The 22,021-nt window shown below is 49.6% G+C and overlaps 2 protein-coding genes and 1 non-coding gene across 4 annotated transcripts; 1 reads left to right on the top strand and 2 right to left on the bottom strand.

Moving 5' to 3' along the window:
* Positions 1-407: 407 nt before the first annotated feature.
* On the bottom strand, positions 408-505 carry LOC112945430. Its single transcript, XR_003249007.1, has one exon. It is a non-coding gene; the product is annotated as a Z30 small nucleolar RNA (small nucleolar RNA).
* An 804-nt stretch (positions 506-1,309) lies between these two features.
* UNC45B (unc-45 myosin chaperone B) lies at positions 1,310-13,193 on the bottom strand. 2 transcript variants are annotated; one of them, XM_026036978.1, is made up of 21 exons: positions 13,015-13,193; positions 12,256-12,347; positions 11,954-12,115; positions 11,655-11,691; positions 10,675-10,850; positions 10,231-10,320; positions 9,931-10,098; positions 9,342-9,510; positions 8,799-8,969; positions 7,840-8,011; positions 6,880-7,180; positions 6,413-6,507; positions 5,776-5,917; positions 5,177-5,317; positions 4,866-4,993; positions 4,369-4,435; positions 3,898-4,011; positions 3,687-3,802; positions 2,911-3,028; positions 2,654-2,809; positions 1,310-1,658 (listed from the first exon to the last, which is right to left on the bottom strand). In XM_026036978.1, the coding sequence occupies exons 3-21, from the start codon at positions 12,113-12,115 to the stop codon at positions 1,392-1,394; spliced, it is 2,790 nt and encodes a 929-aa protein (XP_025892763.1). In that variant the 5' UTR covers positions 12,256-12,347; positions 13,015-13,193; the 3' UTR covers positions 1,310-1,391. The 2 variants fall into 2 exon arrangements, with proteins under 2 accessions (XP_025892763.1, XP_025892761.1); XM_026036976.1 differs by lacking the exon at positions 13,015-13,193 and having other exon boundaries at positions 12,256-12,401.
* Positions 13,194-13,959: 766 nt separating this feature from the next.
* RAD51D (RAD51 paralog D) lies at positions 13,960-20,486 on the top strand. Its single transcript, XM_026036985.1, has 10 exons — positions 13,960-14,041; positions 14,717-14,778; positions 15,173-15,291; positions 16,058-16,139; positions 16,394-16,528; positions 16,972-17,067; positions 17,267-17,357; positions 17,891-17,961; positions 19,001-19,168; positions 19,907-20,486. The coding sequence occupies exons 1-10, from the start codon at positions 13,960-13,962 to the stop codon at positions 19,988-19,990; spliced, it is 990 nt and encodes a 329-aa protein (XP_025892770.1). The 3' UTR covers positions 19,991-20,486.
* Positions 20,487-22,021: the final 1,535 nt, after the last annotated feature.

Genomic DNA, 22,021 nt, shown 5'->3' with positions numbered 1-22,021 from the left:
TTTTGAAGAAAAATAATATATTTTTTTTCCCCCAATACCTGAAATTTCAGAGTTCTCTGCCCTACCAGAAGGGAAGCAGCCGCAATACCCCCTGCCAATCCCTCCCATCTTGTCTGACCTCCAGCCAGAGCTAGAGCAGAGCACCAGCGCCAGGCCTAGCAGCACATCTAAAAATACTCGTCCCTGTGCTTGCAGTCATCACGGGATGATTATGCAGCTGAACTACCTGGTAATGAACTCTTTTCTCTCTTCTCACTTTTCAAATCAAGCCTTAATTTTTTCCCCCGCTACTAGAAAATTGCTTTAAAAAAGTCGTATTTTGCACTACTTTTAAGAGCTGCATCAAGCCCTTTTCAGAGCTTTCAAGGTTTCATTTCATCCAAGTCTTAGATGAATGTGGCTTAAAAAAGCTCAGAGAGAAGATTACGTGATCATGCCCTGGTCAGAGCAAAGACGCGGGGTCTCAGCAATACCAGTTCAGACAACGCTTCGCTCATCACTGCTTTGGGCAGATCTCATAAGGACACTGCCCTCAAGTCAGGGCCCTGGCAAATATTCTCAGGGGGAGCAGAACAACACATGGTTGGTTCTGGGTGGATCCTTTTCAGCTTCTACAGCGCGGACGCCTCCCTCCCCGCACTGCTCCCAGCAGCCCGGCGCCCCCTCAGCCCTGCACCCAGCGCCCCCAGCACCCCGACCCCGCAGTGCTGCCCCCGCCGAACCCCCACCCCTCTGCCCCCCACACCTCTGCTCCCCCCTCAGCGCCCCGCAGCGCTCCCGCGCTCGCACCGACCCGGCCGCGCAGGGGCGGAGCTTCCTTCTTATCCCGCCCCTCGCTGCCGTCAACAGCCAATGGCGAGACGTTCTGCTGCCGACGGACAGCGGCACGAGGGCTAGGGGAGGCCAGTAGGAAGGCGCGCGGGAGCATTTCCCGCCCCGGCGTTACGCTGAGGCGGAGAGGAGGCGGGGCCGCCGCCATTTTCCCTTCTCATTCCCCATTAGGACCTGAGTACCTGTAAGAGCACAGGCAGGAGAACGGCCCAATGTATGGTATCAATAAGGGCGTGTAAGCCTAATGTGAAAGTAGAACAGCAGAGATTCCTCACAGAACAAAAGTAGTGGATTTATTAAGAGTTCATCCACTATCCTCACACATAGCTACTCCACTTAAAACCCATTTAAAAAAATCCCATAAATGAAACAAAAGCACACAACTACACATCCCCAATCATTTTCTGAGCCGCATAGGATGCAAACCCTCTTCTGTCCCACCCTCACTACAAACCACAGAAGTACCAGGCAGATGGTGACAGAGCACAGCCCAGTTGAGAGCAGATCATCTCTTAGTACCTTCCCTTCCTCCCCAACTCAGCTTTTTTTGGTGCATTTCTTTATGACTGAGAGAGAGGTTTGATTAGTCCATAATCCATGCACTTTGCCAGGCAATCGCGTGCCACATTAATGATGTGCTGCTTCTTGGGATCATCTGCTTGTTTGCCAATGAAGGTCAGGATCTCTAGGAGCTCTGTCTCCACCAGCTTCTTTGCCAGTTCTTTGTCAGCACTTATTAAATTGAAAGCTATGACCAGTCCCCGGTGCTGCACTTCCATGTTATCATGCAGGCAGAGCCTCTGCAGGATTTCAAGCCACTGTGTTGTCTGCAAGGAAGGGAGAGCGCATTAGTATCAATCTTAAAAAAAAAACAAAACACCACACCCCACAAATCAGGAATGCAAATTTGGCAAGGCATTTCCCAGCAAAAAAGGAAGCATATGCACTCACTTCTTAATGCTCTTGTGTCAGGATTAGTTATGATTCCTCAAGTAAACTGGACTCCACATTTTTCAGCCCAATTATTGTCTACTTAAGTCAAATTTTCATCACTCTTTCACCATAGAAACAGAACAGCCTTTTACTTGATCATTTCTAATAAACCCCAGTATCCAAGTGTGGCATGTTCAACGCAGCAGGGCTCATGAGTTCCCACGCACAAGTCTTCAAAGATATTAAGTTATTGCAGGGTCTGTGCTGGGTTCCTGGGACTCACAAGTCAAAATGTTCTAGGATCTGTAAAGCTCAGTAGGTATCTGTCAAGCTCACTTCATTTCCAAGTGAAGCAAGGTTTTATTGAAGCTATGAAATACCAGAAGACTTAAGGGGCTGTGGAATATTCTGCATTCTTAACTATTTTTCTTTTACAGTTAACAGACAGACTTATTTTTACAAGCAACTATATAAAAATGTAACAGCTCTGAGCTGTGGTCTTAGAGACCGGTGTAAGAAAGTTGCTGGGCTTTGTGCAGGGATGGACTAGCAGCATGCACACACAGGTCTTGCTTGAAGAGGGCAAGTTCTTCACTAGTAAATTGGTTGGCTAGATCTTGTTTTTGGTTTTTTTTTTTTTTAAATTTGAAAAAATCAAATTTCAACTTGAAATTTCAATTTCAAATATGAAAGCTTCAATTTCATTCTTATTTTGAAATTGAAAAGCAACATTTTTTGACTTTTGAAATATGCTTTTCTTCACATTTCATTTCAATTTTGAAATTGAAATTTGATTTGATTCAATGCTAACCATGAAAGGCATTCCATGATTGAGCAGACCCGTTCAAGGGTGTGCCCACGCTGCCAATAGCATCACTTATGGCCTTACCACTTCAGTCATCTTAGAGCAGAGTTTCTTTTGTGCAGCTGTCAGCATGGCCAAAGCTCCAGCAGCTGCAGTCTGCACTTTCTCATCGTCTTCACCACACAGTAACACCATTAACTTCAGCCGGTCGTTGCCATCAGCCACAAACCGCTCTTGAACCTTAAAAAAACAAAACAAACCCCAGCGTTTATGAAACACTGATTCTGGTGGCTCACAAATTGTTGCATGCACAGCCAAGTCCAAAAGACACAGTGAGTCACCTCCTTGTTGACCACCAGGTTGCACATACACTCTGTGGCCGCCTGCCGAAGTTGGTCGTGATTCTCAAACATGTAGTTTTCAATGTCTGGCAGGGCCCTCTCTTTGACTATCTTCATCCTGTGTTGAAGAGGAGACAAAATACAGTCACAGGACATGCAATAACTGACTTATAAAATATTGACTGCAGACCACGAGGAATTACGGGAGGCATTAAAGCAAGTCTGTGCCCATGGCACTGAAACTCATGGCATGTGGTTCATCACTTATCCGGGACATGTTTAGTTCATGTTAGGTTTCTTCTACACGAGGAAACTCTACTACCTCTTTTTCAGGCTACTTTACGAATATTTTAGTTCTGAGGCATTTATAAGCTCTGCCACAGGTAGCTCAAAGTTGACCAGTCTTCATAGTCCTATGAGAAATGCCTGAATCCAAAATTTCAGAAAGCTGAAAGGGAAACTAACAGAAGCCACCTACCAAGGAAACTTACAGGAGATTTGCTCTGCCAAAGTAAATGCAGATGCTGTCTCATTGCAGCTCTTCCAAATAAAACAAATATTCCAAGGGTAAGAATAGAACCAGTGCAGTGAACACACAGTGAATCCAGCAGAGATGGGTATTTTGGGAGTCTGCATAAACCCAGGGAATACTCCCAAAGACGATCTATACTACAAGCCCAGAAACAAATCCAAGATATTTCTCAGCTTTCCTATAACACTTCAGTGCTGGTAAAGTATCCTATGAAGAAAGTAAGTCAAAAAGTATTTGAACTCACCTAAGTCTATCACTTCTTCCTGAAAAGTTAGTGAGACCCAACAGAGCCTCGTAATTCTGAAGGCCATCCCTCTCTGTGTTCAGAAGGCTCACAAGGGGCCTCACCACCTCGTACACCTGAAAATAGAAATGTTATCACTGCTTTTCCAGCTTCCAGGTCCTGGCAATTGGGGCTTGCTAAAGGAATTGCAAAGAAGATCGTTTTAACTTACCCTCTCCCCCGGGAATGCAATGTCTGGATTGGAGATGGCAGCAATTTTTGCCAGTGCATGAGAAGCCTTTATCTTGCCTACATCCGTGCCTTCCAAAGCCAGGGGTATCAGGGCCTGGTGACCAGCGGAAAGCAGGAAATGTTTTTGAAAAGATTTCCAAGTTGGACTTGATATATTAAAATGAGTAATAATATCCTAAAGCTTTGTGTAGGCTTAATGAGAAATGCCTCAGGACTGAAGTCCATAAAAATGTCTTGCTTTTGTTTCCAAATAGGTACCACGCCACAACTTGTAGCTCAAACAGTTGTTTCAAGATTTCTTCTTTGACTTACAAAGATAGGACTGAGGTATCAGTCCTGACACAGGGGCTACTAAGACAGTCTTCTGCCACCTTCCCTCACTGTAGCCACATTGCAGACTCCCAGACATTAACTGCACATCAGAATGGTCTACAAACATAGGAGCAATCACCTTTCCACCACCTTGAGCGACTATCATTCCACGGTCCTTGGGGTCTTCACACAAGGCAAGGAACACCCTGTAAATACACAGTGTCACTTAGTGAAACAGCCGTGCCCAAAGCGTCCTGCACAGGGGGAGGGCAAGGCCACATGCAGAAGCCAGACCCAGTTGGTGAACTCCAGGTGTTGAACCTAATCCCCGGGACACTCTAACAAGAAACAAATGGCAGAGTGAAAAGTTTTCAGGTCCATAAGGTTGTCTATAGGACTAGAAATTCAAATTATCATCCTAGCAAGACAGCCTTGCAAAACAGCTGCAAGGTCAGCATGCAGATTTTTGTGACCGTTGCTCAGGAAAATTTTTCTTTTTAAATCTTTCCTCTACCTCCCTTTCACATCACCCCCCCCGAGTCAGAATGCACCACTGCAGAAGGCACCCTTCCCAGGCACCCTTCCCAGGGGTGCAGAGACAGCCAAACTCCCAGGCCGCAAGAGCGATGAAGGCACCTGGCTATGAGCTCCTTGCTCTGGTCCGTCAGGATGGCGCTGTCTGCCTTCACCATGCAGGCCAAAGCAGACACTACTCCAGCTTTCAACAGTCGCTTCACTCGCTTCACAACAAAGTCCTTCTTGTCCTGAAGAGAACATTGAGAAAAGATTAGCCCCTTAGCAGCACTGACCACAGTCAAGCCTGGTTTGATGGCAAAGCAATTTCAGCCTAATAGGTTGGGAGCCAGGAGACCTGAGGTCTGTGACAGGGGATACATCAAAGTCCTTGGATTAGAGCATCTCCTCTCAGCTCCCTGCACACAACCTACCTTGGGATGCTCCTCAGGCACATGCTGCTTGGAGAATTTTGCCAGTTGCACCAGCTCTGGCACCAGCTCCTTGGTATCATAGCTGTTGGTACAATTCACCAGAGCAGAAGCCACAGAATACAGGATAGTCTTATCACTTGTCTGCACAGAAAAAAAAGAGACAGGAGAGGATGAAGAGGTCATGGCAGGAAAATGGGTCCCCTGGCTGTGTTGCCCATCTTGGTGGCAGTCCTAAGGTGAAGCCCTATAGACTCTAGCTTTGTACCTAGGTACTATTAGGGCTGGGAGAACAAGAAGCTTTTATGGCCAAAGAGGATGTTGTTTTATCAGATGCTGTCAACATCTTGATGCTTTTGGTTGTCATGGAAGAATACTTAAAGCTGTTGTAAGATAAAAGCAGCCTTCCTCAGCCTGAAGAGAATACCAGGATAACTAGTATGAGGTGCCTCAGTGGCGCAGACCAATCTGCAATCTTGCTGACGCAGACATGAGGTGTTAGGCTCACAACTGCTCCTGCCTGGATAAATGTGGTTGGAACATAGAGCCAGGGGAATTTGATGCTACCGGAGGAAGAGGAGAAAGGGGTAAAGGAGTCAAACCTTGGCTAATTCAAACATAGCTTGCAGAGCTGGCTCATCTTCAACAAAGTCATCTTTCACATCTGCATCAAGGGTCAGATATGCCAGCCCCTCCACAGCCCACTTCCTGGTGCGGGTGTCAATGCTGGTGTTGCACAGCCACCTGGAACAGAGACAAGAAACATCTGCAGTGTCATCCCAAGAGCCAGGAATGATTTTGTCTGGGAAGAGGGGGAGGAAAAACAAAGAAGCTCCAAGAACTGGTTCAGTCCCAAACCTATACTCAGGTTCTGCAGTGGCTCTGAAAGACCACAGGTGCTTCCTCTGAAACAGGGCATGTCCCCATGGCCCTCCCGATAGATCTAAAGGATGCAGGGGAGAGTTGACCAGGACAGCTACTCAGCTTTGCCTTCCCCATGTGAAGGAGTAATAAGGCTCTGGATCTTTAGTAGCAGCAAGGCGGGAAGGAGGTCTGGCTGATTCAGGCACTGTAGAGCTCCAGGTACCCAATACAACTGCTCTGTGGGCATTACCAGCTGGCAGGCAATGACAGCCAGTGAAGGCAGTGTGTGGGCAGGGGAGAGATGCTGGGTTTTGCAAAAACAAGCACCAGAAGGGAGAAGAGGAGAAGGAAAAAAAAAAACCTAAAATCACTCACTTTCGACACTGCTTGGCCAGCTTTTCAGTGGACCCCTCAGCAAACTGCCGTAGTCCATAATCTGTGCCTCCTGCTGAGCCCAATTTGCAGAGACCCTTAGGAGGAAGCAAATACTCTAGCTAGAAAAAGCTCATTAGTTCCATAGCATGGCTGCTCAAACTCAGCCAAATCTCTCATCTAAAGGCTGAAGTCAGGTCTACCCTTGAGGAGGAACAAACATCCTATCGCATGGTAGATTTCTCAGCTTGTAGCAGAGCAAAGCTCAGATTTTGTGTTCTTATTAATGTCTTTAATGGAAGATTATGGATAACTTTGAAGGCAAAACAGGCTAATCTGCACCATAAACCATTCTCCAACTGAAGATGAGAGACCCTGGCATGCTCCCAAGACCTTCTCCAGTCCCATGTTTAAGGATAAAGTAGTGAGCACTTTGAGACAGCAAAAAGGCAGGGTGTTGACATCCTTACCACCAGCGCTCGAATTTTGATCTTCTCGTTCTTGGTCTTCTTGTAGATCTCCTTCAGGAGTGTCACCCCATTGGAGATGATGAAGGTGGCCCGGCTCAGTTTGGTGGAGGCATGGATGAGGGCTTCCACAGCCACCAGCTGGTCAATCTCCCTCTCAGACCCACACAAAGCAACCATCATCTCCATGACTCCCTTCATGCCTAGAAGCTTGTTGCCCAAGTCAAAGGGCCCTTGCAGCACTCCAGACACTATCTGGATGGCATGGAGCGTCTTATCCATGTTCTGAGGGTCGATTTTGCTCCTGCATGAGATAGAGGCAGTCAGCATGTGCCTCAATGATTTCTTGACAGTGAGGGTGACAGAGCACTGGAACATGCTGCCAAGAGAGGTTGTGGAATCTCCTTTTCTGGAGAACTTCAAAACCCACTTGGACACAACCCTGTGCCACATGCTGTAGGTGACGCTGCATGTGCAGGGGGGTTGGACTAGATGATCTCTAAAGGTCCCTTCCAACCTTAAGGATTCTATGATTATCTGCTGATCTCATTTCCCTGTGCAATACAGGGAACATCCTCCATGAGACTGGAGGCAATTGGCAAACTGGATCCATTGCTGACACTCCTCCCAGGAGAGCTGAAGCGTAGATGAAAGGTAGAGTGAGGTTCAGAGGGATGGTCAGTTCACCAGAGGGTTCTCCTCTGCTGAACTCCACTAGTGAAAACCAAAAGTGTTTGGGACACAAGTGCATCTACAGTTATGGGATCCAACAGGCAGGAGGACAATGACAAGATCAGGGCATCTTTTCAGTTCTCAGCTGAAGGATTCTAGCAGATCACAGACATATCACATCATCTCCCAAGGCCTTGAATAGGCATCTGAATGGCCTGAGAGCACCTCATCTCTTTAAACTCCCCTACTCATCTGTGCCTGGACTTGCTCAGCAGAGCAGCCCTCACTCACTTGATGTACTCCTCACAGATCACCCGATAATTGTCACGCTCCGGATCACAGCGCAGGTCATCGTAGAGTTTGTTCAGGAGGACAGACGCGGTCAGCTGGGTGTTCTCCGTTAACGGCAGGCAGTCAGGCATCTCAGGAATCTGGCCCACCACCTTCAGTATCTTTTTTAAGCCTGGAAACATAAGGAAGTATGGGGCGTTAGATGGGAGAGGGTCTGTACAAAACTCAAGCTACTATTGGTGGTTTCTTGCAATGAAATATCCAGCTTGGGTGATTTTCCAATTGCTTTACTGCCTGGTCACAAAAGTCTAGACATCTTTTAGATTCTCAAATATTTACTGAGCAGAAGGCTCTGTTTCTGAGGTTAGAGATTTGCAGCACCAAGTGCTTAATCAGCTCTCAAAATAAAACAAGCAAATCTATGCATTTGATCTCCAGCTGGATCAGACATTATTGTAAAGAAACGTTATACCTACAGACCTCTCAGACTGGAAGGCTTTGACTGGAGAAGAGAGTCAGTGGCTTCTAAGTGTTTGTGAATTCCTTAACCCTTCTTTCATTGCACATATTTCCTAACTTCCACTAGGACAGTAACACACGCATTAGAGTTAATATAAAACACACACCCCACACAAATCCCTTGTCTCCCTCCAGTTTTGAGATGATCAGCTTAAGAAACTCCAGGTGCTCATTTACCCTAATTGAACAACCCATCCAAGCCAAATCATCCAAACATTAGCAAACATGCCAGAATAAACTGGAGAAGTTCTTTGAAAAAATTCTTGTCCTCATATACAGGTTTTGTTCTCTCAATTTTAGAGCCATTCCAGCTGTTATGTCTCTCTGTTTCAGGTTTGCATTCACCAATAAGAGAGAGGAATAGTTCTACAGTTATTCTTATATGATTATACAGCTCCATGTCTTGCAAAGCAGTGAAAGGATGAAGAGGAAAGACTCACCGTTATCGATGACAAAAATGGTCCTACTGTTGTCATGTTCCTTCAGATCCTTCCTCGGTATGTTCTTGTTGAGGAGGTTGAGAGCTCGATCTCGTCCTTGCCCAGATACTCTCTTACTGACCAACATATCCAGCAAACACGTTGTAATCATCTTCAAATCTTTTTTGGTATCTACACAGAATCAAGGCAGTAGCAGCCTATTAGAAGTTTTCCCTGAAAACTAGGGAACCCAGGGAAAACCAAAGTCACTGCATGGCTGGAGCATGTTTATTTAAAATAATGGTGAGGATGAGAACAACGTGGATGTTGTGGTTCTGTGCAGCTGAAGGAAGGGGCTGGCGCTCACGCTCATGAGCACTTCACCTGGTTTTCAGGGCACTCCTGAGCCAATCTGTCCCTTCACAACTGCCTACACAGCACGTCCAGGGCTGCAGCCTCCCTAGGTGCTGCAACATCAGAGCCAGATATAGACAGTGCCCCAGAGAAGGAGGAATAGGGACAGGCAGGGAGCAGAGCCCCATCCCCCTCATCAATCACCATTACCTAATACCAGTGCCGCCTCCTTGCCGTGCTGCTCCTCTTTCCCATGGCCCATCAAGCAGTCAACGATGCTCTGCAGGAGGTTGCAGACAGCCAGGGAGATTTCTTCGTTGTCTGTCGACATCCACATACAAATGCTGTCGATGCCCAGGTAATGGAGAATTGCAGTGGCCTGGCCCGGGAGGGAGAGCAGAGTAGCTGTTAGCGTGGGATATAAGCTGATACTTCCAGTGTGGTTTAAACAAGTCAAGTATTTTCCTGTGCGAACTCTGTGTCTGTATGGGGAGTTTTGCCTATCAATCATTTTAATTTCTAGTCAAACAATTAAAATACAGAATTGATGGTTAGAATGTGCTATTTCAGCCAGATTGAGAGAGCATAGTAAGATTTTGACGAGGCTTTGGCACGAGGTCTGTTACCACTGAAGAGCCTGTTTACACAAGAACCCCATCCCCATGCAGCAAACCCAGGGTCATCCTGCAGTGCATCCCTATGCATAGTGGTGCATCCGTGGCTCCTGTGGCTGTGATCTTCCATTCCCACCATTGCACAGAAATGGCAGTGAAAGTCCTATAAGGGCCCCGTTGCTTACCCGAGCTTGATGTCCCATGCACATGCCGGAAAGCGTCCTCACAGCTGCCAGGATCATCTCAGGGTCTTTGGTTTGTATTAGCTGCAGCAGCAAGTGGACCCCGTTGTTTTGGAATATCCTCTCTGCTCCCGCTTCCTCCCGCCCGAGGACTATGAGGTTGTTGGCAGCCTAGAGGAGACAGCAACCAGGAATTAACAGCACCGCTCTGCTGGCAGCCTCCAAAATGCATCAGTGCAGCCTGACACTTGGCAGTGCCTCTGGCATGAACAGGCATTTTGTCAAATCTGGGACAGTTCTCACCTTTTCACGCTTTTCTTTTTCACTGTTCTCATCCAGCAGAATTTCAAACATCTTCTGCACCCGCAAGTCAGTGGAGAACTGAATGCGCAGCTGTAACAACACAGGAAGCCAGAGGGGCAGAATATCTAGGGACAATCTTCCTATATCACTCCAAGGAAACCACAGACCTCAAAAACTGCAGGCAATCCAGGCTGCCCAACAAAACTTCACTGCCCCAGTAGTAATATCACCCATCTCCAAGACACAGGACCTGGCTGCCACACTTAACCAAACCATTGAATCAGATCCTCAAGATTTACATGCTTCAGGCAGGAAACTTCCAGTTAGCAGAGCCTATTTATCACATTATTAAAATAATTCAGTATGACCAATAATCTTTGCTGTATCCCAGAGCAAGGATTTTCCTCATGTCCCACACCTGCTTTTCTGGCGTGCAGCATTTACCTTCTCCTGGATGTCAGCTCCGAGTCGCCTCAGGGTCTCCTGGAAGTTTTTGTTGTGGGGCTCCATGGTGGCACATTTCTGAGCATCTTTGAACGCTTGGTCCAACTTTCCCAACTTTTCCAGAGCCTGGCTGCGCCGGAACAAGGCTTTGATATCTGAAGCATTGATATCAATAGCTAGGGAAGTGATGCAAGAGAGCAGATATCAGAGTTTGGTTCCTGAGAGTTTCCTATGTAAACAGTTATTTGATTCACATCACACCAAATACTGTTCCTTGGGACATGGCTGTCAGATTGGACCCCCTGGCTTCAGGCGCCTGTGTCCCTGCAGTGCAGCAACTCCCAGCCTGCAGCACTGGAAGCCTCTGCGATGGCCAGTATCAGCTTTAAGCTCTAACAGGAAGAAATGCACAAATGCAGACAGAAAAGGTATCAAGGCAACAGCCAAGAAAGATCATTAGGAGCATCCAAGTCACCGTGTCTCTGCTGTGACACTAAAAGGGAATATTGGACTTTCAGGCCTCCAGGGCCCCCAGTTCACTTTTCCTCCTTTTCCCCTCCTAGTTTGCTCACAGATTGATCAAAAAAGAGCTCAGCAAGATCCAACAGTAGCAGCTTTCATGAGACTGGTTTTGTTTGGCTGTATGTACACACAGCATGCCGCTTTCCCCCTCACCCCAGCATCCTGCACCAGTCTCGTAGGGGAGAGGCTCAGAGAGCAATGTTTGTCCTTAAATTGGGAGAGAACAACCCCTTTACTCAGTTCTTTGTGAACACTGCATTTTCAGGCCACTGTGAACATACAAGCAAACATATCTGTAGCTGAATCAGGAACAAATGCCAAGCTCTACAAACACAGCCAGCATAAGCACATGATCTCTGCATCTTCTCTCAATTTCTCTGTGGTCTCCGAGCAAGATACCACCGTCCGGAGCAAACGCAGCCAGCAACATGGCTCATTCCTGCAAACACCCCCCTTACCTCGAGACGCGTCCGAGGCTGCCTTGCGGTATTCCTCCTATGGAATCAGGAAGGAAGGGCAATTTGTTAGCAGGGCAGCCAATTAGCAGGATGCATCCATATCACTGATGTACATGCCCACCTCTATTTCCACTTACTGGCCTGATACCATGAAAACAAAAAAAACCCACATTTTTTCAGGAGCACACAAGTGATCTGAAATGCTCCAGCAGGTCTGCAGGGAGCTAAGAGGGTTTTACTGCAGATGCAATAAGTTTTCCCACTAGTAACTGTGCCCGTCTTAGGAGCCCCGCACTCACCTTCTTCAGGAAACATGCTGCCCTGTTCCTGTACAGCACGGCCTGCAGCGCCCTGTCCTTGTTGAGCTTCAGAGCCTGCGTGTAGCTTTGCAGAGCTTTCTCATAGTCACTGGCCTGGAAGTATTTATTGCCTTCCTCTTTCAGCTGGATGGGATCCTCCATCTGGGGAGGAGAGGAGGAAAGGATGCAAATTTTAGCCTGCCTGGGAGCATTAAGGAAAACATCCCCCCGGGCAAATAGCACCTTCAGATCAAGCAACACTCTGGCCCCATCATTAATACCAGTAAATAAAAGCAGTTTACCAGGCTGAAGTGTTCGAAAAAAACAAGGCCCAAAATGCTCCTCAAAGCTGTGACTTCTCCAAAGATTTTCCCAGTGTTGCAGATCTTCAGTGCTCAATAACGGCAATTAATAAAAGAGAAAATCCGAAGTTCAGCAAGTCAGCCAAGCCACAGCAGGTCTGGGCAGCTGGGGAAGGGCCCGTCTCCCTCTCCTCCCGCTCCAAGTTTGGGCAGGACCCAGTGGCTCCTGGGGCCTGTCAGTGTCACCTGTCACCACAGCCTGTCCCCACCCCTTATATATTGTGTCCCAGCGGGGCTGTGCGCCAGGGTCTCCATCACCGTGTCCGCTCCAAGGGGAACCTGCCCATGGGAAATCTGTCCCTGTCACTGAGCCAAAGGTACCTGCAGAGCAGCATGGGGCAAGGGGTGCAGGAAGGGGGGCTCCATGCCAAAAAAAGCCCCCAAATGGGATAGTTGACCCCTGGTCCAGTGCTGGGAGCCTTTTTCTGTTCTATTTAAGGAAGCAGGAGACAGCTGAGCTGCTAGAGCAAGTGGCCCCATGCTGGCAGCTGCGGCAGCCGCCGGCACCTTCCAGAAGGCGCTGGGAACTAAAGCCCACACGCAGCCCGGGCTGCCTCCTGCCCCCTCCACAGCACAGCCCCACGCAAAGGTCTAGACCAGAGCGCATTAGCCCACTGCTGCAACAAGAGCACCAGGTCTCAATAGCAGCAACACTAGTTAGAAGAGGGAAGTGCCCAACACCTTCAGCACAGAACTTACCCTCTCAAAGCTGCATATTTCCTAAGCCACAGAGCATTAGGAATTTGGCTTTGCCAGCTGATCCCCCCCACAATGCAGCTCCTGAGCATGTCTGCTAGTGTCCTGGCTATGAAACACAGCGGTAAAAACCACAAGGATGGGATTCACACACGGAGAGCAGAGGCAGGTTTGCATTGCGGAGCTCTGCCAGACCACATGTTGCCATGCTAGGGCCTTATTGAGAGAAGAAATAGGTTATTCTGAGGGGAGAAGAAAAAAAAATTACACAAAGGGGGTTACAGCAGTTGCACAGGAGCAATGCACAGAGGAAAAATTCTAGGAGCCTTGCTAGGAAAAAGCAAAAAGTGTTTTTTTTCCCTTCTAGAGAGACCTGTGACTCAGGGGATAAGATGAGAGCAGCAGCCTCCCCGTGGGCAAATCCCTGCTTGGAAGAGGTACTCCTGACCAGGCAGTGCTGGATAAAGGAGTGTGGAGCCCTCCCAGCCCCAGGAGCCCTAGCAGAGCCAGAGGCAGCTCCAGAAGGGAGCCCTCCCTAAGGGCACGAGCAGCTCTGCAAGGCAGGACTGTGCTAACAAGGCTTTTGCTTCTGACCTTTCTTTAAGTCAGGCTCTACCTTTAAATTACTTTTTATACACACTAGCTTTACTCACACTGCTTTCCAAAACACCCCTACCAACACCTACCCCCAAAACATTCCCTCTAAGAACATGAAGGGAGGAGAGCAAGGGCAGGGCTACGGCTGCTTGTGTGTTTATAGTGCCGGGGATGGTCATGTTTGTCAGCTGCGCGGGGGCGCGAGCTGCAGGTGACTCCGCTCCCCTGCCCCGCCACGCTATTTAAGGCGATTTCCGCCGTTTTGGCTCTTTTTAGGTGTGTTTCTTCTTCCCTAGCAGCCGCTAGAGGGAGCGGGGCGGGCGGCAGGAAGGGGCGGCCGCGGCGGCGGCCATGGCGCTGCTGCGGCCCGGGCTCTGCGCCGGCCTCACGGCCGAGATGGCGCCGCTGCTGCGGGCGAGCGGGCTGCGCACGGGTGAGGGGCCGGGGGCGGCCGGCGCCTCCTGGGCAGCGGGCCGGGGGCTCCGCGGGACTGGATGTAGGGCTGAGGGAGTCACGCACTTTAATGGCCTTAAATAGAGCTTTTTAGGCGAAAAATTCCATGGGTGCAAAAGCCAAGGGTGTTGCCATCTTCTTTTTCCCCTCAGAAAAAAAATGCTTCTTGTGTTTTTTTAAGCATATAATGCACCTGAAAAGCCTTAACCCCTCAGAGTGGCCTCCAAGGCAGAAATGGAGCCAGTGTTCTTTCTCTTTTCTGTGTTTTTCCCTTTTCTGTGTGTCCCAGGCTGGCACTCTGAGGCATTAGCCCCTTGCAGTGGCTGCTGGTGCCTGGAGCTCCCTCGGGGGACCCTGGGCAGCCCCGGAGCAGAGCTAGGGGGTATTTAGTACTAGCCTGACCCTGGTGACTTTTGTGATGGAGTTGATGGATTTCAGGTGAAGCCAGGGCCATCTCAGAGGAAAGAATCAGGGTTCTGCTTTGTGGGGCAGCCTGTTCACCTCCTTGGCCCAGGAACATTTTACTTATCAGTGCATAAAGGCAGAATTTGTCCTTTGTCACAGGGTGGTATTTCTGGCAGGAGGGGTAAGCTGTTTGGTGTTCATGGTCTACCAAAGCTTGGCTTTGCAATTCTCCTCCCTTGTGTATCTGCAGTGGTGGACTTTGTCTCGTCAGACCTGGAGGACGTTGCACAGAAGTGTTCCCTGTCTTACAAGGTAAAGGCAAACTCATGGTCCTCTAGTGTGAATCTGGGAGCTGTTCAGGTCTGTGTTTGGATGGACTCATCCATGGGGACCACTTTTGGAGCAGACATTGGTGGCTGCAGTTGAGCTTGCAGTATGCTTCATGGCCTCTCTGGCTGTCCTCTATGTCACAGGTGTCTTTACTTGGCTCTGTGGTGGCCAGTCTTGTGCTGAGTGTTCAAAATCTTAGTACTGTAATTAAAAGATCAAGCTGTGAATGAGGACTATGCTATTAGCACCCTGTATTGCCTGGGCTATTGGGGTCCACAGTTGCCCAGGGCAGTGGAGACCTTTTCTTCGCTGTTTTTGTGACAGCCTAACTCAAGGCTCCCTCAGCCGCCTTTTCAGACAGCTCTTTGCCTGCCAGGCCCTGGTTGCTGTGAGACGTGTGCTCCTGGCCCAGTTCTCAGCCTTCCCTGCCAATGGAGCAGACCTCTATGAGGAGCTCAAGAGTTCTACAGCCATCCTGTCCACAGGAATCTCAAGGTGGGTACGTTGCGCAGGCCACTCTGACCACGGGAAGCTCTCTGCAGAAAGTCCGGTGTCTGGGGGTCACCATGGTGGGACCTCAAGTGTTGTGTGGCATGAGTTGGAATGAGTAGAGTGCACCTGGGGCACTGCAGGTAGTGCTTCCTTGTAGCAGTGCTGTTGCTCTCTTGGGGGCTGCTGCAGCTCTCCTGCCCACGGTCATACTCTCTTCTCCATCTCAAAGCCCTCTTTTAATATGAGAGCAGGAGTAGAGACATTTATTCTTTATGGCTTTCCTGAACTGTGGCTGGAGTTCCCAACCCAGCCTGTTTGTGCTCCTTCAGGGAAGGGCATTGCTGTCACTCTTCCAAAATGGGAATCGGTTAATGTGTATGACTTTGAGGCTGGACTACGTGTTCCCTTCAGCATTTCCTTAGAGCTTCAGAGATGTGGGTTATGGGTCTGGGAGGGGAGCTGAGTGATGATGGTCCAAACTATCTAGATCAGTCATAGAAATAAGACTGTGTAGAGAAATCCTGTATATTCACATCTCAAGAGCTTCCAGATCACAGTTCTCCAACACTGTCCTCTTACCTGCCATACTGCAGATCTGCTGCTGTTCTCCAGAATTTGCAGAGAACAGGGGTTGGAAGGGGCAAAGTCTGAGACACTTGTCTGCAGTTGGAAAGGGACCTCTAGGGACAGATATCCAGGAAGTGCTGCTTTGTAATGCCCTTCTCACTGGAGGTGTCTAGATAATCCCACCTGTTTATTCAACTCTTAGCTTGGATAAACTGCTGGACTCTGGGCTGTACACAGGGGAAGTGACGGAGATCATGGGAGTGCCTGGCAGTGGGAAGACACAGGTGAGCGGGATGGGTGTAGATAAAAGCAAAGCACTGTGGAAAACAGGCTGTGGGCAAACACTGGCCTCATTTCCTTTGTTGGCCTTCAGCCTTTTGCAGAGCTCGGGGAAGCCCTAGCATGAGCTTCTGCTGGTCCTCTCTTTTTTGGGATCATCAGGAAAACCTGCAGCTGGGGCCAGAGGACCCTGGGAGCTCCTGGTCCCCCATGGGAAGCTGGTGGGTGAAGGACCAGTGCCCAGCCCTGTCTTTCCTAGGTGTGCCTCAGCATCGCAGCCAGCGTGTCCCTTGGCCTCAAGCAACACGTTCTGTTTCTTGACTCCACGGGGGGATTCACAGCCTCCCGCCTCCACCAGATGCTTCAAGCAGAAGCAGAGGACGAGGAAGAACAGGCAAGTTCACTGCAGAGCAGGTCAGGCTGGTCCTTAACAGCTAGCGTTGGCCTTGCTGGGTGCTTGCCAACTCCTAGAGCCAGTTTCTCTGGGTCGCCTGGGCTCTTCCTCCCACGGGCTGGGGGAGCTGGACTCAGGGTTAGGTGGCACCATGCTGCTTTTCCTGTGGAGAGGTCACTGTGGTTGTCCAAGCTCCGGCTCATTGACCTCACTGTTTCAATTCTTCCATTGGTGAAATGAGGACAGCAGTTGGGGAAAGAAAGAAGGGTGCTTGTTCCTTACAGCATGGTATAAATACAAAGAGCTTTTAGTGTCCTGAGGGCAGGAGGGATATGACTTGTGGATCAGTAGAAAGGGGCACCTGTGGTCCTGGGATGTATAGCTGTGGTGCCAAATTCTGGAGGATGGGAGGCTTTTGGTAAGCTTGTTGTTTTTTGCTGCAGCTGGAGGCTCTGCAGAGGGTTCAGGTGGCTCGAGTGTTCAACATCTATGAAATGCTGGGAGCCTTGCAGGAGCTTCGGGACAGCTTTTCCCAGCAGGTAGGACCAAGACTTTGGGTCTTTCTCTTCCTCCTTTGCCCTTGGCTGTCTGGAGCAGCAAGGGAGGCAGCAGACCCTGGACTTCTGTGCAGTGACTTATACTGGGTCTGGTGTTGAGTCTGTGTGGCTCGAGAACCTCCAAAACTGCTTTATTTATCTAGTGTTACCCTGCATGGCATGTGGTGCCTTTTTCCTTCAGGTTATGAGCTGCATGGGGCCTCTCAAGGTTGTGCTGATCGACTCGGTTTCAGCTGTGATTTACCCGCTGCTGGGGGGCAAACAGTCAGAGGGTGAGTGCGCTGTGGTAGGGGCTGGAGGGTGACACCAAGGCACTGCTGCTGGTTCTGTGGATCTGCAGTGAGGTTACAGACCTTCTGCTCTTACTGAAGAGCATTTTCCTGTGTGACCTCATGCTTGGAGCAAGGGGCAGGCTTGACACAGGTGCAGTTATTCTAGCTTTTCTTTTGTGATCAGCAAAAGAGGAGTCTGCCTTCAATATTACTGTGAAAATTCAAGCAGGCTTTTGCATTGCGGGCTCAGGTCAGTGTCCTGAAACCTATCAGTATACAGAGGAGGCACTGAGCTCACTTGCTTGCATTTACTTGCTGAGTAAATTATCTGTTTACAGTGTACCAGATGTAAAATATGTCAGCAACAAAGATGCACGACTTCCCTAGGCTGTTCCTGATAAAAAGGTTTATAAATTGGGAGGGAAGAGCTCTCTGCTAAGCATCACCCACCTCTGAGGTGGCCCTGGGGACTTAGGGGGCTGCTCCCTCTGTGTTGATCCCACCAAACTGAAAAATACCCCCTTTTGCTGCAGGCTTGGCCCTCATGATGCAGCTGGCCAGGGAGCTGAAGATGCTGGCCAGGGAGTTCAGCCTTGCAGTTGTGGTGAGTGTCACTGTGCCTTGCCCCTTGGGTGCTGGTGTGTGCTGTGGTGAGGAGTCCTGCAGTCATTTTGGAGCACCCAAGGGTGCTACTTGCAGCTGAGACCTTGCAGAGCTCTGTTCCCATGCCTGTTTGCTGATGTAGCTCTGATGCTCTGCAGCCACAGATTTCCTGTTGCAGCAACCAAGGAGCGAGAGAAGGGCTGGTTGGCTTTTGGTTGACTTTTCTTTTTAATTGTTGTCTGCAGTCAATGAGTCATTTGCTTGATGGAGCAAAGTAGAGCTAAGTACAAACAGACCAAAAGGCTCCTTGTATTTATTTTTTGATATAGCACCAGCTGTAGATTCATAGATCATTTAGGGGCCTGGCTAGCTGTCTAAATAGCCTCTTATTTAGTTACTTTGGAGTAACTGCATCATATGGAAAGTGATGGCGACTGGAAAGCTGTGCTGGGCTCTCCAGCTCTTGGATGAGTAATTGCATTTGCTTTGGTGCTCCTGGACTGGATGCTGTGACCGCAATGTACTTAAATTGGAAGGGCCAGAAGGGAAGATGGATGTGCTGAACCTGGCGCTGGAAGGCACTGGGGGAGCCCTGCCCTTTGCTGTTCTGAGTTGGAATAAAGCAACAGGGAAGGTTGCTTGAGGTTCAGAGTTAAACTTTGCAGGAGGCATCAGGACTGGAAATCACTGCAGCCTGCAGGAATGAGTGAGCTCAGCATGAACCTGTGTGCTTCCTGGCTCTGCTGGGGTCCTTCAGGCTAAAGAGCTGCTCTTCTCAAGGGGGAGCTGTTCTTGCACTCCTTGTGTTAAGCAATTAGCTAGGAAATAGTAGTTGGTTTCTATATATGCACATGTGATGCAGTTGTGTGTTGTGTTTACAAGGGTGGCATGATTATGCTGGGGTGGGGGGACAGGAAGAAGAGGAAAAAGGTTTGCAGAAGTAGCAGATTGTGGCTCTTATCTCCCAGTGATCTGCTGTGTTCCGTTACTGCGAGCGGCACCGTTTTCCCTGGGTGCTGATAATGCTGTTTGTGCCACAGGTGACTAACCAGGTGACAAGGGACAGTGGCACTGGCCCCTTGAAGCCAGCCCTCGGCCGCTCCTGGAGCTTCGTACCTAGCACCCGGGTGCTGCTGGAGAGCAAGGAGGTGGCCTGGGAGAAGGGCGGCATGCAGCGTGTTGCCTCCCTTGCAAAATCGCCCCGGCAGGTGAGACCAGCCCCTCTGGCAATGGGGAAGAAGTCACGGGGAAGGTGGTTGGAACTAGGCTCAGACCAGAGGGAGGCTGGAGGTTCCTTGTGGTGCTGAGGCAGGATGAGCCTCACTGTGTGACCTCTTGTAGTGGAGGAGGAGGAGATGCTACCTAGTTGTATCCTGTTCAAGAAAAGAGCATCTGTTCCTAGAAGCCTGAACTTCTATTTTTAGATATGTTAAATGAGTGGCTCTACATGGTGCAATCTAGGTCACCATGTTCATTTTGCTCGTCTTAATCTCTCCTGATTGCATATGGACAGCAAAGATCATGTGGTGCTCACTGCAAGGCCTGCATTGGTGACATTGACTTTGACTTGAATTCTGCCTGCGTATTGGGGCAGCTCTGCATAAACCAGCATCCTACTGGTAGCCTGTTCTGCATCCTGATCCAAAGGGCTTTGGATGTGGCTGCATGCTGGGCAGTGAAACATGTTCCGGATGTGTTAAATTGTGTATCTGGGGACGTCTAAGAGCAAGTTGTTCTTTCTCTGCTAAATTGCATTCTCTATTTGTATCTTTGCATGTTCAGCAGGCCCAGTTAAAATTAGGGCAGCAGCAGAAATCTTTAATGGGATATAATCAGGAATTTTTTTTCTTGCCTCTGGGGCAGGCAATGAAGCAATGGCAATGTGCAGGTTTGCTTTTAGATTTCCAGTAGCATGTGGTTAAATTCCTTTCTCATTCTCTTTGCAGCCAACAGGGATCCAGGTGCAACTGGATATTGGGAATAGTAATGGACAAGGCGGGAGCCCAGCAACAACCACACAGGGGATGTGATGCAGGTGGAAAAGCAAATATTAAGGTCCAAGATAGCTGCAAGAAGAGTTTGCCAGCACACTGCAGGTTTCAAATGGACTCCGTGGTCTGGATGAGGTGAGGGGGAGGTCCAGCAGCCCTGGAAGGACCAAGAGGAAGAAGCTGTTCTCTGCTGGGGAGAAAATGAATTGAGGAGGTCCTGGGGGTCCTAGCCCAGCATGTGCAGCCTGCTCGGTGGCAGTGTTGCCAGTGCTGGTGCAGGTTCATCTCTCATCATCACAGGTGGCTCTGAGGAGTTAGTGTGAGACCATCTGGCTGCTCACTGTGTAAACCTGAGACTCCTTGGGACTCAGGGAGAGTTTTGTTCCTCCATAACTTGCTGTTTTCTCAGTGTTCTGACCTTACTTGGGCCATCCCATAGGGGTTTTGAATGAGGAAGAGCGTGCTGTTGCAGTTGTCAAGAGTTGGAATTCGATTAATGACTTCTACTGTGTCTTAATTAAACTTTTTAAGGGCAGTGTTGTCTTAATCTGTTTATTCCCTAACAGGACAGCAGTGGGACAGGCTGCTGCTGAGAAAGGGCATAATCAGTTGTTTGATCTAACCTTCTCTCTGAGGTGCTGCTGGGGGCCTTGTCGGCTGATGCCGGTAACTGCAGGGAGCACTGCAGTTAACTGTGAGCAAAGGCTGTGACGGGCTGGATCAGCTGAGGTGCTTGTGGACATCAGGTGGCTTGGCTGATGCCTAAGTACCTACTCAGTTCCATGTGCCAGTGTTTAAAATGATTCTTTCTTGTCCCACGGGCTTTTCTCTGCTCTTGGCACCCCCTCAAGGAGATAGGAGGCTGGGATGGAGCTTGGTCTCTCAATCCAGAAGCTGCCCCTGGCACCTCAGTGTTGGGGCACTGGGCTGGAGCCACCTGTGGTAGCACCTTGTGTTGGGCCAGCTCAGTTGCAGAGTTGGGAGCTGCTGCCTGTGCCTGGAGGGGACGGAGAGGTGGTGAAAGAGCTGCTGCTCGTGCAGCAGAGACACGTCCAGACCCTTGTGCTTTGCAAGATGCACCAAGATTTGGCAACAGAGCCCAGTTAGAGTTTGCACCTCTGAGGCTGTTGCATGTTGTCACAGCTGGGTCTGTTTATGTTCTAGGTTTCCAGGAGGCAGCACTAAAGGACTTTTTGTGCCTCCATCAGAACTGTGCTCCTTGCAAACCTATTCTGTCACTTCGCAGCCTGGTAGTTCCCTCCTAATGTGACTACCCAGTGTTTTGGTCCCCTGTGCAGGTGGCTGTGGCACAGAACATGCTCCTGGTGTTTTCCTGTCCTCCAGCAGAACCTGCTAGCACAAACTGAGACATGTCATTAAACATTAAGAGCCATGTTATAGAGACATGTCTTTAAAATACATTTGGTGTTTAATGTCATCTGTATATTTGCATTTCTGGGAGTCCCAGGCTGCTGAAGCAGGGTGAGGGTGGGAGCCTGGTTCAGCCATGGGAGATTGCAGCTCATCTGCAGGGGCTGAGGAGGAGGAGGGGTTCCTGCTGCTCCTGGGGACTGTGCAGCTTCTTCTGCCTCTTGACAAAGTTGCATGATGTGTTGGGTCACCAGCTCTGTGCTGCAGGTTTCTCACTGTCAGATGTTCTTGCTCTAGGGGGAAAGCTGCCCTTGTGGGGAGCACTGAGCCTGGGGAAAAGCTGGCTATAAAGTTGGTTACTTGAGCACAAGAGGTTTTCTCAGAGTCCCCTTCCTGTAGCTAGCAGCAGCACGTAAATAGGAAGCTGCTGCTTTGAGCCCTGAGTCCCAAAGGGCTCCACACAGACACTGGCTGCCTGTTCTGAGCTTGTCTGCATGGACAGCAGGGCTGCCCCACAGACCCACGGTCTGCATGACCCACGCGTGTCAGTGCTGCAGCGCTGCCGCGAGGGGGACCCGAACCCGCGGCCTCGCCCTCCGCCCTGCCGGGAGGGGAGACGGCGGCTTGGGCCGGCCCGCGCCGGCCCGGCCCGGCGCCCTTCGCCTCGCGCCTCGGCGCCACCACCCCGTCAGGCGCTGC

The sequence above is a fragment of the Nothoprocta perdicaria genome, unplaced genomic scaffold (assembly GCF_003342845.1).
Source record: "Nothoprocta perdicaria isolate Ctin4 unplaced genomic scaffold, notPer1 scaffold_189, whole genome shotgun sequence".
Classification (NCBI taxonomy): Eukaryota; Metazoa; Chordata; class Aves; order Tinamiformes; family Tinamidae; genus Nothoprocta; species Nothoprocta perdicaria.
Note: the sequence above shows the minus strand (reverse complement) of the source record. Positions and strands in the feature narration are given on the sequence as shown.